Raw genomic sequence first — 15,534 nt, forward strand, 5'->3', positions numbered from 1 at the left:
CCAGAAAGTTTCCATGTTCAAACTCAGTCTCTGCTTCCTGATAGCATTAGTTGGGTTTGGCTAACGTCAACTTGAACAAATAGAGTATATCCTCTTTTCCTTGATCTACGATGTTAATGCCCATTTCTTTCATGTGTTAATAACTGTTTACTTTTATTAATGCTAAAACTGAGTTTCAATTGTTCTCCTAGGAAGTGAATATTAGATGTCTGATGTTGACTATGTTGTGATTTAAACCAAAGTTGCGGCATCTATCTATTATAAACATCCTATCATATTAAAAGTCAGTTTCCAACTAAATATGCTTCTTGAGACAGAAATCTAAAAATTATACATAAATAGGGCTATTTGCTTTTTCAAAATCAATCATCCAAGGCAGAAAACCAAGAGGTATTCTTTTGTTACCTGGATGACTTCATGTATTTGCAGAACCAAGGCAACTAGGAAGTAAATTTTCTATTTACTTTTAGTTTGGAAAAGGGGATCAAGGAAGGGCATAGCAAAGAGCCACCAGGAGCCTTTTGTTCTTTGATGCTCTCTAGAGAGGTCATGGGCTGTCCCAGACCTAGAACTGTGTCCCTACACATAGAGTCAGATGACAACAGACAAATGAAGCTGGAAATACCAGGAATTAAAATTGCATGCAGGGGAAAGGAAAAAAGGGAGATACAAAAGCTACTCCTTTTCCTAACTCAAGTTGCTGATCCCCATCAATAAGCCTTGATGCTGGTCAGTTATCCAGAAGTTTTTGTTTCTCTTGCAACAGTTGATCCCTCCCAAAAGGCCCTCCTAGAATGGTTTGTTACAAGGCATGCCAACAAGAACCGCAAAGACTGAGCCTCTTGAAACTATACTGTGTCCTATAAAAAATCGTGCCAGGTCTTCTGTGCTCTAATACCTATTTCACATCCGGGAATCTTTCAGGTGTTTTGTGTCTGGTACTTCCTAAAACAAAACAAAACAAAAACAAAAACAGACCAAAAAAACTACTAACTGCTCCACTGAACTCAATGACTCTGCCCAAAGAACTATTTTCATTGTGTAATACATAGTTGAGATATTTATATTCTTAGTTCAATAGACTTACAAACCTTTCAAGTGATAGGCAAAAGATGGCAGTTAAATACTAAAGATGCAAACTCTAACTGATTTTGATATAAGGAAAAAATACAGACTGATCAACTCTGCACTATGGAATTTAGCAACCTGATACCCTAAATGAAATCATATCCCTCTTAGATAAAAATCACTAGCCAAATCCAATTTTTCTACAAATTTCTTTTTCCAAATTAAGAGGATGGGAGAAAAGTTGGGAGGAGAAAATTCATTTAAAAACAATTTAGAAAAAAACAACAACACAATTGTTATGAACAATAGAATTATATGTTTGAGAAGTTTGTTTTTTTTATGATAAATATCTATCCTCAAATGTGTAGGTGATCTTGCTAGTGTGAGGGAAGAAAGAGCAAGCATCATTTATTTTTCCTTCCAATATCTAAAAGGAGCTAATAAGAGAGAAGAGCTTATAGCTAAGCAATAACTATGTTTTCTGCCTCTTATGAATAGACTGGAGCAGTCTTGAGAGATGGCTTTTCCCCAATAGCAATGGCACATGTCTATTTGTGCCAATAATGCCACTCTATGCACTAGCACCCATATGGGGTAATGTGCCCAGAAAAGGCACATCAAAGCTTATTTGGTGAATTCAGCCCTATTTTGGACATGGCCTTTTCACTTTCTGCCACTGCATTTGGGGAGACTGGATATCTGGAATTCTACTTCAGAGTAGGCCACCATTACCAATTATTTGTAATTGGGGCAGGAAAGAGAGGAATGGGGGAGGGCTATGATACAAATGACTTTCACTTATGTTCTCTCTCCCTTAGACACACACACACACACACACACAGTGCACACCTTTTATGTTCTAGACTTTTCTTTTCTGAGATTCCCTTTGAGAGTTGTTTGCTGCTATCTGGTTTCTCTGCCTCTTTTCTTCGGTAAGGCCCATAGAGGAGCTGATTCAGTGGCACCATTGGCTTGGTCTGGTTCATCCTGGCTCTTCTCGCAGCAAAGTCATCTTTCTCAAGGTCAGGCAGTCGACATGCAATTTCATCTTTTGACTCTAAAACTTTGCCATGCTGGTGGGTCAGGATAGGGTTTTCTTCCCGAAGGATAGTATCTCGAATCCCTTCTTTCTCATTGTTTAATTGCTTTTGACTGATAGAGCAAGATTAAATAGAATGCCACATGTGATCAGACCAAAAATTTTTTTAAATCCCCATCTCCACACAGGCAACTGTACTGTTAGTGAAAGGTCTTCTCAGTATAGTTAGTGCAGATGACATCTGTTTACCATTTTAGTCCAGAGTTGCATCATAGTTAGTGCTGGTTTTAAAAGCCTTGAATTCAGCCAGGTACTAGCAATACTAAAAATTCATTGCATTTACAGAATCCATCAACATTAGAAAGGCAGGATCCTAAATGGCTCTGAAAGTGACAATGCCAACTCCTTCCATTAAGTTTGAAAGAGTAGGAAGCTTTTTGCTGTTGTTCATTTTTCTTTAGCACTAGACCCAATAGGTACTCCAGTTGTTGTTGACTTAACAGGTCAAAAACTTGAGCCACCAAGACACGGATCTGGGGGAAAACTAATGAATGCAGCCATGCGATAGCACACTTAGAGTGTGTACCGGATTGCAAGGCTAAGGTAGGTCATCCTGCTGAGCTGAACTAACCTGAAACATCTGGAAATGTTTATGGCCACTTATAGGATGGACCCAAGGCACAGAAGACTACTCTGCCCTGTACTCCCATCAGCAACCCTTTCTTCCAACTTCTACCCACATGATTCTCCACCACCCAGCTCTTTGTCAAATGCTAGATGTCAAGTAAGACATTTTGACACAGTGGCTTAACCATGATTACATTGGGCTATCTTTTTTTTTTTTTTAACACTCAGAGAAAATTTTATTGGTTACCAGCTAGATTCTTCAGTACCAGGTCTGCAAATGTTTCTTTTTTATTTATTTATTTTTATTTATTTAATTAATTAATTTTTTAAAATTGTTTACATATGTACTACTATTTGGGCTATCTTTTTAAAAAGATCTTGAAGGCCCCAAACTTCAAATTCCTAAAGGAATGTAGTTTAATGGTAGAATATCAGGACTTTCCCACTTTATTTTGTTTTCTGTTATTGTTGGTGGTGGGTGGGATGGGAATACCATTGATTTTGCCTATCTGGTATTCATACAAACACTTCTCCCCCTACTCATAAGGTCAACCTTGTTTCTAAGTATTAATGCTTGTTAAAACCTTAAAAAAACACATTTATCTGATGGTCATAAAGATGATAAATAAATAAAATACTTTGACTTCTAAAGAAAGTTCACCTACTTTGTATCTGATTTCTGAGAGAGGATTAAGAGTAAATTCTTCATCCTCAAAGGACAACTCATCTTAGAAATGGAGACAGGAGTAATTAGCCTGGCTAAGAATAAAATGAGTAACCAAACTCTGTGTTCTCTGGTCAACTAGGTGTCCCCCCCCCCCAACACCCCCCATCTGTTGCTCCGCCCACTGCTCCAGAGGAGGTCATCATCTTAAGACCACAGCGGGCCCTCATTCCCTCTGACTTGTGGAAATTAAATCATCGTCAATCGTGCCCAGAAAACTCCTTTTCTCTGCTGATCATCGTTCTCAATAAAATCTTAAAACATGTTCTTTGGAGGTGGTTGGCGGCACTTTGCTCCCTGAACAATTTTATTTCATAAAATATGAAACCCTGCCCTTCGAGTTTCACATCTGACTCCCAGTATCACACCTGCGCACCCCTGGACTGAGCCCATGCTCCTTCCTGCCTCCTTTGCCAATGTGTCTGCCAAGTACCAACAGGTGTTGGCTGACTGTGGCCATAAAGAATAGTCAGTGGGAAAATGATAGGCTATTGAATCAATCTCTTCAAAAAGGCATTACTTAAAAAAGCACACTGATGAAAGACCAAGGCGGCAGCGAACAGTTATTGAAGGCACACCATGTGTGAGAATTTTTTCTAAGTGATAATTCATCAAACCCTACTACTAACTCTGCCATGTTAATGTTATTAGCATCCCCATTTTATAGAGTAAAAACTCAGAGTGGGTTAAGAAATTTGCCCAAGGTCAAAGCGTCAGTGCGTAAGTTAAAATTCAAACCCAGGCAGCCTGGCTCCAGGGGTCTTCTTCTTTTTTTTTTTTTAAGAAAGTTTTTTTTTATTGTTTAAAATATTACATATATTAGTACATATATCTCCTTTTTTTCCCCATTGACCTTCCCCCTGCCTCCCCTACCTCCTGTTGCATGCCCTCATCCCATCCCTCCAGTGTCTGTGTCCATTGGTGTGCTTATATGCATGCATACAAGTCCTTTGGTTGATCTATTTCCCTCCCTCCCCAACACTCCCTAGCCTTCCCGCTGTAATTTGACAGTCTGTTCGATGCTTTACTGCCTCTGTATCTATCTTTTTATTCATCAGGTTATAATGTTCTTTATTTTCCATAAATGAGTGAGATCATGTGGTATTTTTCTTTCATTGCCTGGCTTATTTCACTTAACATAATGCTCTCCAGGTCCATCCATGCTGCTGCAAATGGTAAAAATTCCTTCTTTTTTATAGCAGCGTAGTACTCCATTGTGTAGATGTACCATAGTTTTCTAATCCACTCATCTGCTGATGGGCATTTAGGCTGTTTCCAAATCTTAGCTATGGTGAATTGTGCTGCTATGAACATAGGGGTGCATATATCCTTTTTGATTGTTGTTTCTAGTTTCTTGGGATATATTCCTAGAAGTGGAATTACTGGCTCAACCACTGTGCTGTTCATTAAACAAAGGACCAGGGCAGAAACAGTACTGAAAGCAGAGCATCATGCAAAAATTAAGGCATTATCATTACTATGGGAAGAGAAGAAAGGGAAGTATTTTGGTTCCTAAATAAAAAGATCCTGTGAGCCCTGCTTAGAATGGCGTTTTGATTTGCATTGCTGGTTACAGAGAGCAACGTTCGGCCAGGATGAATGAAAGTAGAATGCTAACTAGTCATACGTTACAATGCTTGCACAGCACTTAACCGCGTACAAGCCCTTCCACCTCATTATCTCATCTCTGCTGATCCAACTGCAATTCCAGTGTGGGAGCAGACCCCTGGCTTGAACCTCTCAAGGCCAACAGTAACATCCTTTGTATTTTATGTTTCTATCTTTCCCAACTCGGGCAGAATGCTCTGGAATAAAACCTATGCATGTATGCAAATGGCCATGTCAATTTGTGATGCCAATTGAAGCAGAGAGAATCTGGTGCCTTTTGCATCATGTGAGCCCAGCCAGACTACAAATTCCCTGGGGTGTTTCTTTTTAGGCTAAACGCCCAGCGTGGCAGGGATCCCTCCAAGTGATCTCGTTGAGATACATGGACTTAAAAAGAGGGGGTGAAGAACAATTTCCGCATCATTGGCCGCTTAAAGCCACTCCCTGCCCGCTTGAAAAACTAGTCACAATGACTGATTTTTCCATTAATTGCTTGAATTTGTAAATTCAGAGCTTCAAGGCAGATCAGAGAAAGAAAAAAATATTAACACAAATTTTGGGCTGGCACTGGTGGCCATATGCATCAGGTAGATGTGTAGGACTATGTTCATTATATCTAGTTACTGAGATGTTTACATGATTTTTTATGAGCTTTTCTTTTTCCCCCTGAAGGACCTTGGGGCAGTCTATTGTGAGGTTTCAGTACAATCTACTTCATTTTTCAATAATAACAACTCTCTGGACAGCGAATACCCTGCAGACATACTAACTTTCATGACAACAAAATGCAAGATGGGCATTCTGATGCCCACTCTGCAGAGGAGAATGTTGAGATTTCTGTCTAGGCACCTGGACTTGGGTAGATTAAGTCAAGTTAAGGGGCCGACCCAGGCTGTCTGGCTTGATATTCGTGGGGAGGTTTGGCACTTTTGCTTTTTTTCTAAGTCATTCATAGATGAGTTGCTCTGGGAAGAGGGGTTGCCCTGTGGGCACAGCTCACTGCTTCCCGGAGAAAGAACACCGCCAGCGTGAAATGAGAAATGCCAAGGCCTGCCTCCAGCCGGGCAACCCTGTCCCGCTTCATCTAAAATGCGTAAGGCCATCTTTGTAGCAGGGATTATGGGCTCTAAGCAGGTGAGGGGGGAGAGAAAGTTCTTGTCTCCAAGTTTCTAAGGCTTATATATTTCAAAGTGAATGAGATAATGCTTTAAACGGAGCAAGAGCTGGCATTTTCTTTCACTCCACTTTACTTGGCAACACACAAGCGACCAACTCAGATTGGCAGCCGGTTCGTTCTATTCAAAGAAACTGGGCTCTCCAGAAAAGCCTGTTAGGCCTCCTGGGAATGTCATGGGCAACACCAAAAACATCCCTGTTTCACCCAGCGCCCAAACAGGGCAGCGACATCCAGAGTCACAAAAGTTCGAGCGAGTTCCGTGTCTGCCTGGTCCCTGATCCCCAGGGTCTGTTAGGCAAGTCAGGGCCCGGGCATCTGGCACTCGGCTGCATCTGTTCTTCCTCTGCAAACTTCTAAATGGCTATTGTTCCGCAGAGGGTCCCCCCCGCCCCCCGCCGCCCCGCCTCCTCTGTAATTAATTACTATGTGGTTGCGAAGATCCACAGACTAGCAGAAAATACCGAGTGCTGAAACATATGAAAACAATTAGAAAAGAAGCACAATCACGTGAAACCTGTAATTCAGCTCAAGAGAAGTTTACTTCTCCAATGGGAAACACCACGGCGGAGAACTCAAATCTCTGTAGTGTTTTAATTCAGGGGAAGTGAATCTTGGTTCTTATTTTATCCCCTTAAAAACAGAAATCTTGGCTTCTTCAGTGGAGTCTCATATTTGGAGGGTAATTAAGCTAACGGAATCATAAACTAAGAGAGAAGAAAAAGTGGCTTCTGTACTTTTTACTTCAATGACAACATGAATGAAGATTTAACTCCACACCTTTATTAAGAAGGCCCACCTTCTGTCCCTTGATGCTAAGATACCTAATATATTGTTTGAAAGGAAGCTTGGGAGTCCTAGGCTTCTAAATTCATGTGAAAATGGAATACCAGGCGCCTTTACTCCTGTCTACATATTGTGTTAAAAAATAATACAAGGAGGTGTTTGAGAAAGAATGACATCAACAGGAAAAAGAGTCTGAAAGGAAAAGCCTTGTTCTTCGTCTGCACACCTCCTTCCCTCGCTCACGCCTCTGCCTCTACACTCTCACCCGCCTCTACACTCTCACCCACCTCTGCAAACACAGACTTTCCCAGATGAGAGAAAAGCAGGATCTTGAATGTGGGTAAACTTAGAGTGACTTTCAGTTCTGTTGTGGGCTTCCAAAAGCAAGTGACAGCGTCACAGACGTGTCAGGCTAGTGACAGGGTATATATGAAACCTTTACGAGAGAGCTAGCAGCTGGAAGTCTGTCTAAGCAGTGAATTCTGGGTGTTTGGAGCAGCCGTGCCACACTACTATTGGGGACATTCTCCTGGAATGTACATCATTTTCCTGGACCCAATTTTAAATGTTAAAGCTTAAAAATCTAGGGTGTGATGACATTAACTGACCTGCAAATGCCCATTTAATAGAGCTAAGTTGGACAGAGAATGTAAACAGTAATCCAGATATTAGGAAATGTGGACAGGAGTGAAAATTACCACATAAATATAATTTTCATCATGCAGAATTACGTTTGTAAATTAACCATGATTTTAGGTTTGTACACAGATGCATGTTGTCATAAAATATTTCAGTGTTTTATTAGAAAATAAAGCTCCCAGTTACTGAAGTGGCCCAGCACACTCAGGGAACTTCCAGCCTTTGCACAAAATCTCCTTTCCCTGCATCACTGTGATTCCTGGGCATGCTGAGTTAGCTTACTGTAGCTCTCCCCGCCCCCCCCCCCCAACCCCCGCTTTGCTCTTTTGAATACTCTAAACATGATACAAAGAATTCTCAAAAAAATTAAAAATAGAACTACCATATGGCCCAGCAATCCCAATTCTGGGTATTTATCCAAAAGAATTAAATCAGGATCCCAAAGAGATGTCTGCACTCCCAAGTTCATTGCAGCATTATGCACAGTAGCCAAGATGTAGAAACAACCTAAGTGTCCATGAGGACAGATGAATGAATAAAGAAAATGTGGCATATGCATACAATGGAATATTACTTAGCCTTTAAAAAGAGGGAAATTCTGCAGTATGTGACAACATGGATGAACCTCAAGGACATTATGCTAAGTGAATAAGCTAGTCACAGAAGAAAAATATTTGCGTGATTCCACTTATGAGAAGTACCTAAGGGTTAAATACATAGAATCAAAGAGTGGAAGGATGGTGGCCAGAGGCTGGAGGGAGGGGGGAATGGGTAGTTGCTAATCATTGGGCATAAAGTTTTAGTTAAGCAAGAAGAATAAATTCTAGAGATCTGGTGTACAGCATTGTATCTATAAGTAACAATACTGCATTGTACACTTAAAATTTTTTTCAGAGGGGAGATCTCATGGTAAGTGTTCTCATCACAATAAAGTAAAAATTTTTTAAAAGAAAAAAAATGGTAAAGGATATGAAATAATTTATGGAAGAAGAAATCTCAGTGGCCAATACACATAATATGATTGTCAATCATATTAGTAATCTTGGAACAATCAATTTTTAAAGATGGGATTTTTTTTTAAACCAAGAGAGTGGCAATTTTTTTAAAATGAGAAAAAATAAAGATGATGGTGTCTTTGGCTACATTTTAGCTTAAAGACTTCACAGATGTTATACAAAAGGAAGGTATGTGTCAAGGACATTAAGATTAAAATTAAAAAAAATCCCTCCTCTCACCTGTATCACATATATTTACTCTCAGTGGGCCCTAGATTTGAAGACAGAAACAGGAACAATCTGAAAAATGGTGCTTGGGGGAGGGAATACTATTCATTTTTCTATTCTCAGCAACTAGCCTTCTTTCTCATGCAAGTAGATGCTAAAATTATGTTGAAAAAAGTATGTATCTGACAAGTTCTCTGGGCCAACATTTGTTTTTAAGATTTTACATCATTACTCTTTATTATTCAGAAATCCAGAGAGCTGCTTTTTACATGAGCATAATTCTGTGTTAGAGTTTTCTAGAAGCACATACATGTTTAGGATAGACACACTTGGTGTGGAATGCTAAACAGGGGAGAAAGATATCCTTGATTTTTTATCAATACAAAGTTACTCTGGAATGAAATCCATAGACGTCAATGCTGGAACTTTCAATTAAGACTTAGACCACAGCAATGACCACATACGGAATTGTATAGAGAAATGAAAACTGTTCCATTAAATGGGTGGGCGGCAGATGTGGTACTGTAGTCAGAGCCTCTGAATCTGGCCACCAGGTCAGTAGTAACCAGCTGGGAAGTCATTTACTATCACAGATCCTCAGTTTACTCTTCCTGAAAATGGGCATGTTACCTACCTCTTAGGATTAAATGGACTGGCAAGTAGCAAAGTATTTTCAATTGTCAAACTGTTATAACTTTCAATTTGTCAAATAAATTTGGGTCTCACTATTATTTGTTAGGATATTTGTGGTTATTACATGAGAAAAATTCACCAGCTTCTCAAAACACTACATAAAACCGTGGAACTCCAGTTTTGTGTGCCTTTGACTGTGAAAATCTCCATCTCACATGTAATATGAAGCCATGAGGCCTGTATACGGGTGCCTTTGTTACAATTAAGAGAAGTAATTACTCCATTCTTTGTTTCTGAATCAACATGCTTTAGAAAAGGAGTAAAAAAAAAACAAAAAAAAAACAAAAAACAAAAAAACAAACAAACCCAGTCTTTCTTACTGCTCCCTTGGGACAAAGGAAGTAAGTGGATTTTTGTAAGCCCGCCACCCTTTCTAAAGAGAGTGTTCCCATTTCAAAGGAGCTATTTTCTAGTGATGTGTAAAGTAAGATAAGAGCCATTTAGGAGCAGTGTGAAAATTAACAGGCCACAAACCATTGAAAAATAAAACGTTATTGCCAGGTAAGTCCCGCAGCCCACACACGACTGACTACAGTAGGACCAGGTCTAATCAAGCAGCAAGAAGCTCACTCTTCACCTCCACTTCAAAGAGCTAGCGACTGTAAGCAGAGACACGCCCCGGGGCAGGGACTATTAGCTTTTTCCAGTTGCTCCTAGCAGGGCACAGTGATACCACTGAAAAGCGGAAGTGGGGAAACCGGATGGAAACTGCAACACACCAGACAGATTCCAAAACCCCCAGGCATGCACCAAGCCAGCCAGGCCAGCCAGGCCAGCCAGGCCAGCCCACGGCCTGCAGAGCTGACCTGGCGAAGCGCTGTGCTGCTGGCAAGACCTTGATCCCGGCTTGCTCTAGCCTCCTGCGCTTTTGGATTTCAGCAGCATCTTTTTCTTCAGACTCGGGAGCTGGTGCCACCTCAGCCCCTTCTGGAGGACGCTGCTCCTTATGACGGCCAGTGGGTAATTCTAACGCACCATCTGAAGGCTTCCCATCAGGGTCCATTTGGCCAGCTGGGTCCTCTTCCCAAGGAGACCCCACTTCACTTCCCTCTTCCTCTATTGTTTCGGGGTAGCTAGTGAGTTGGACAATATGGTTTACCAAACTAACAGACTGGCCTGGGGAGCAGACCACATGTTGTCGCCTAGTCATTCTCATACTACTTCCCACTTTAAAAAAAGTCATCGCATGCAATACAATCCTGGCAATGTGACAAAAATTACATGTAGTCATTTATTAATTAATGCAATGCACTGTAATCTCAATATTGATTAAGAGCTATTTCAAAATTGATCTTGAGTGGCAAAAACCCTTGCTGCTGGAATGGAAAAATTTATGCTTTGTTCAATAATTAAAACTTTTAATAAAATGCTGGTTCAGTGGAAAATTATAGATAATAAAAGTAGACTATCAGAAATAACCATGCAATGATCAGGGTGGTTTTGCTGAAAGTATTGGAATGGACTATAAGTTTCTTTTGTTGGACTATAAGATTCTTGAAGGCAGGGACTCTAATTTACTATTGGGTCCCAGTGCCTAAAAGGCAGTACCTTGTCTGTAGTAGATGCTCAATAAATACTTGCCGAATAAATGAAAGAATGAAAACATGATCAGAGGTTAGGAAAAACACTGTTTCTTTAAAGAGTTGAGCAGTTCAATTTATCTTCCATTGAATAGGAGTTTCTACATGTGATTCTGAAGCATGTTGCATGTATCCCTTACTACTTGAGCTTTATCTAGATAAGCATGCATCTCAATAGAAAATTCTTTTTGCATAAGGATAAGTCTTTCTGCACCTAATCTAACAGGAGTGGGAGTCAGGCGGTTTCCACAGAAGGACATGGATGACAGATCTGTTCTCAAAGTTCTATCTACAGGACCAGTTTTTAAAAATCTGCTGTCAGACAAGTATTTGTTGAACGCCTACTGTGTGCCAGGCACTGTTCTAGGTACCTTCATGAAGCTTATATTTTACTAGTGGCCCGGTGCACGAAATTTGTGCATGGAGGGGGGGTTCCCTCAGCCCAACCTGCACCCTCTCCAATCGGGGACCCCTTGGGGGATGTCCGATTGCCGGTTTAGGCCTGGGGATCGGTGCCTCTGCCTGCCTGCCTGATTGCCCCTAACCCTTCTGCTTGCCTGCCTGATCGCCCCTAACCTCTCTACCTGCCTGTCTGATTGCCCCTAACTGCCCTCCCCTGCCGGCCTGATCTCTCCCCCAACAGCCCTCCCCTGATAGCCTGATCTCGCCCCCAACTGCTCTCCCCTGCCAGCCTGATTGCCCCTAATTTCCTCTGCCTGCCTGATCACCCCTAACTGCCCTCCCCTGCTGGCCTGATCTCTCCGCAACTGCCCTCCCCTGCTGGCCAATTTGGTTCTGATTGGTCAGTTTCTATGCCAGTTAGCATCAAAAGCTCCACCTTCTAGGCAGCCATTGGCTCCTCACAGTTCACCCAGATTTGGTTCTGATTGATCGGTTTCTATGCTAGTCAGCGTCTCTGGGCCTATCTCTGGACCTGATCAGAGAGGTGGGGCTGATCAGCAGCCCCTGCGGAGGCCCAGAGAGAAACCGAGGTGTGGCTGCTGGCAAAGCCCAGAGAGAAAGAGAGAGGCAACAGCTGATCAACAGCTGCCACAGGGGCCGCAAATCAGACCCTGCCTCTCTCTGTGGGCCTCTCTTTGGGCCTGATCCGCAGCCCCTTCAGCAGTCAGTGCTGGGTCGCTGCTCCTGCACCGGCAGCAGTCAGTGCTGAGTCACCACCGCAACCCAGCAGTGGCTGCAGGGCTGACTTCCGGTGTTTGGTTGAGCCTTTGGTCGGTCGTTCCGGACCCTGGGTTTTTAAATAGTAGGATTATCACCGTCTCTCTCCAAACATCTGTCCTGCCCACCTCCATTCATAATCTCATCCATGCTCTGAAACAGTTATTTGAGCTTATTGGTGTCCAGGGGCTGTGGATCCCACACCACTCGTGTTCAAGCCAGGCCTTACCTGAAGGGCCTCTCCCCACCCAGCGGGGAGGTGGCAGTGCTCCAGCTCTTCCGATATTCCTCTCGCTCTGCTTTCTTCTTTCTCAGAGGAGCGGGGACATAGGCCGTCTGGTTGCTTTTGTTCGGGAGGTACTGGTTAAAAGGCACTGCTGATTTCGGCTCACCGTGAGAAGTCCGCCTGGCAGACATGTCATCCTTCTTCACATCCGGCAGCTTCCTATGTGGCAGGTCAGATTCGGAGTCACTTCCTCTCCCTGGGAAGAGAGAATGGGTGCTGAGGCCTGTGCCGGGCTAGCAGTGACGTTCCTGACGGCAAGCATGCAGTATTAGGGATGTGGTTACATCTGTGGGTTCCGGGGATTCGGTCCTTCAATTACTCACTTAACAAATCTAAAGTATCAGTCTAAATGAGTCTACTATGGGAAAAGCTCTCAACTTTAATCAGGGGGAAAAAAACCCTTCAAATTAAAAAAAAAAAAATCAAGGCAAAGAAACAGACGCAGAGATACAGAGAACAGACTGACAGCTGTTGGAAGGGAGGGGGGTTGAGGAGATAGTGAAAAAGGTGAAGGGATTAAGCAAAAACAAACACCCCCCCCCCAAACTCATAGAAACAGACAACAGTATAGTGATTACCAGGGAAAAGGGGGGCAGGGGAGATAGGAGATGGTAAAGGGAGGATAAACAGTGATGCAGGGAGACGACTTTGGGTGGTAAACATACAATGCAATATGCAGTTGATGTATTACAGAAGTATGCACTTGAAACCTACATAATTTTATTAACCAATGTCTCCCCAATAAATTCAATAAAAATTTAAAAAATAGAGATAAGACTAACTGTATCTGAGAATTACAATTAGCAACCCATTTGCAATAGCACTATATGTCTGCTCATATTCTGCACCTCTCAAAAGAAAAACTAAATTAAGCAATGGAGTGTTTCCTGAGCACCTGTTGTCTCTTGTCCTATACTGTGCTAGATATTCTGACAAATAAGAATTATAAAGCATTTCGTCTTTGAGATACTTTTAACCAAGCCACTTAACACAGGAAGAATATTAGTTATAATTCAAGAGCAAAGACATGTAGGAACAATCAGAATTCAGAAAAGTGACCGATTTGGATTATAACCAAGGGTATGCCTTCCAGGAAATGGTTGGAGTTATAATAAGTGCATATTCCTCTATATCGAAGCCCTTCCTGGTACCCATTGCTGGAGGGAATCTTTTTTTTCCTGTGAACATTTTGGCCTGATGATCTATTCTTTTCTTTTGCACATTTTACTTTCCATCTTGCATTTTTGTGAATAGAGCTTTATATCATCCACAGTACTTATTACGGTGTCTTTGCACACAGCGGGCATCCTCAAATACTCTGATAAATAAATGAATTGGTTTGGTTTAAAGAGTGTTTTAGACAACGCAAAGGAATTTAATGTTGCCTACATCAGTCTTTCATAGCCCCAATAATTAATTATATTGTATCCTTGTTTCCTGAGTCTCATATCACTGGATTTCTAAGATCCACAGAGTGAAGCTGTCATTTAAACAAACACTACTATCTATATAGATAAAAGCCTAAGTGACCATTACGACAGAATGACTGGAATGACAGGTCGACCAGTCGCTATGATGTGCACTGACCACCAGGGGGCAGATGCTCAACACAGGAGCTGCCCCCTGGTGGTCAGTGTGCTCCCACAGCCAACCTCCCATGGCTGGCCAACCTCCCATTGTCCCTCCCTCCGGCCTGCCAGCCCCCATAGCCTCTATCAGAACCTCCCTCGGCCCCAATCACCGGCCAGGCTGAGGGACCCAACTTGTGCACAAATTCGTGCACCGGGCCTCTAGTGTAGAGATAACCACATTTTAACGCTGGTTGAAAACTTAATCAATGAGAGCATTATGAGGCTATTCAATCCCAAATAGAAGATTACCGGTTTACACTTGTGACAAGAGCCTTAAACTCAGAGGTGACAGAGAAGGCAACCTCACAGAGTGGGGAGGGAAGAGGGTGGCAAGTCAGTTCCTCTTCACAGTGAGCTCTGTCCTCAGAGGCTCTGAGGCTCTGCATCTGTTACTTCACCTCTCGAAGCCTCAGTTTCCCAATGTGTAAAGTGAAGATAATAATGCCACCTGCTTCATAGGGCTGTCGGAAGGATCCCATACACGTAGAATTACTGGCACAGTGCTTGGCCCACAGCAAGGGCTTAGTAAGTGCTGACTACTCTTTATGTCCTGACGGTTCTGGGTCTGTCAGTAATGAGCCGTGGGCTCCTAGGCTTGTCTCTAACACACTTGACTGTCTTTTTCTATAAAACAGGAATGAAATGATTTGCCCTGGAGATGAAATGATTTAATGGCTTTTAAAATACTATAAAAGTTAAAAGCACTGACCATAAACAAGTGTTCATTGTTGCAGATAAAATATTCGGTGTATGAATTATTCATGCCACTTGCTCTCCGTCTTCCCTCAGAAGGCTTTGACCATTTCATTACTTGTTAGCTTTTAATTTGTAACTTAGCTCCCTTCCCACCCTAAGTCTTTTATCGATTGCTGCATATCTGTCTCTGTGTCATAATAAAATGGTTAGAGCCCCATGAAGTGTTTTATAAACAAACGCTTTGCCAAGCTCTGAGATTTGTTTCCCCATTGACAAAGGTGGAAACTGAGGCTCAGAGGAGCCAAGAGAGCCCCCTCTCTCTGGCAGGTTAGAGGTAGACAGGGACTCCAATTTCTGTTTTCAAGACACCAGCCCAAGTTTCCTCTTTGGGACATACTTCTCTTGGGAAATGTCCTCTGCTTAAAGCAACTGACTGGGGGAGCACTGCATTTTTGTTGAATAAATGAAAAAAAGACAATGATTTTTCGATCATAATGGATTAGAATTGTCTCAATTCTAAAATGCTATAATCTATGAATCTTATGTGTATATAATATCTAATTTATATATTATCTACAATA

General features: G+C 41.9%; 1 protein-coding gene across 12 annotated transcripts in view; it reads right to left on the minus strand.

The window, feature by feature from the left end:
* Nucleotides 1-15,534, minus strand: part of LIMCH1 (LIM and calponin homology domains 1) — a gene marked incomplete at its 5' end in the record, with an annotated part of 329,460 nt that overhangs the window by 66,520 nt on the left and 247,406 nt on the right. For 11 of the 12 annotated variants that reach the window (XM_080656359.1, XM_080656356.1, XM_080656358.1 and 8 more), the window contains one exon: nt 12,570-12,822. In XM_080656359.1, coding sequence (XP_080512485.1) covers nt 12,570-12,822 — 253 coding nt within the window. Of the gene's footprint in view, nt 1-1,917; nt 2,221-10,387; nt 10,655-12,569; nt 12,823-15,534 lie in introns of all 12 variants that reach the window. The other variant, XM_080656351.1, reaches the window with a different exon arrangement.

This window comes from Plecotus auritus, assembly GCF_963455305.1.
Source record: "Plecotus auritus genome assembly, chromosome: 1".
Taxonomy (NCBI): Eukaryota; Metazoa; Chordata; class Mammalia; order Chiroptera; family Vespertilionidae; genus Plecotus; species Plecotus auritus.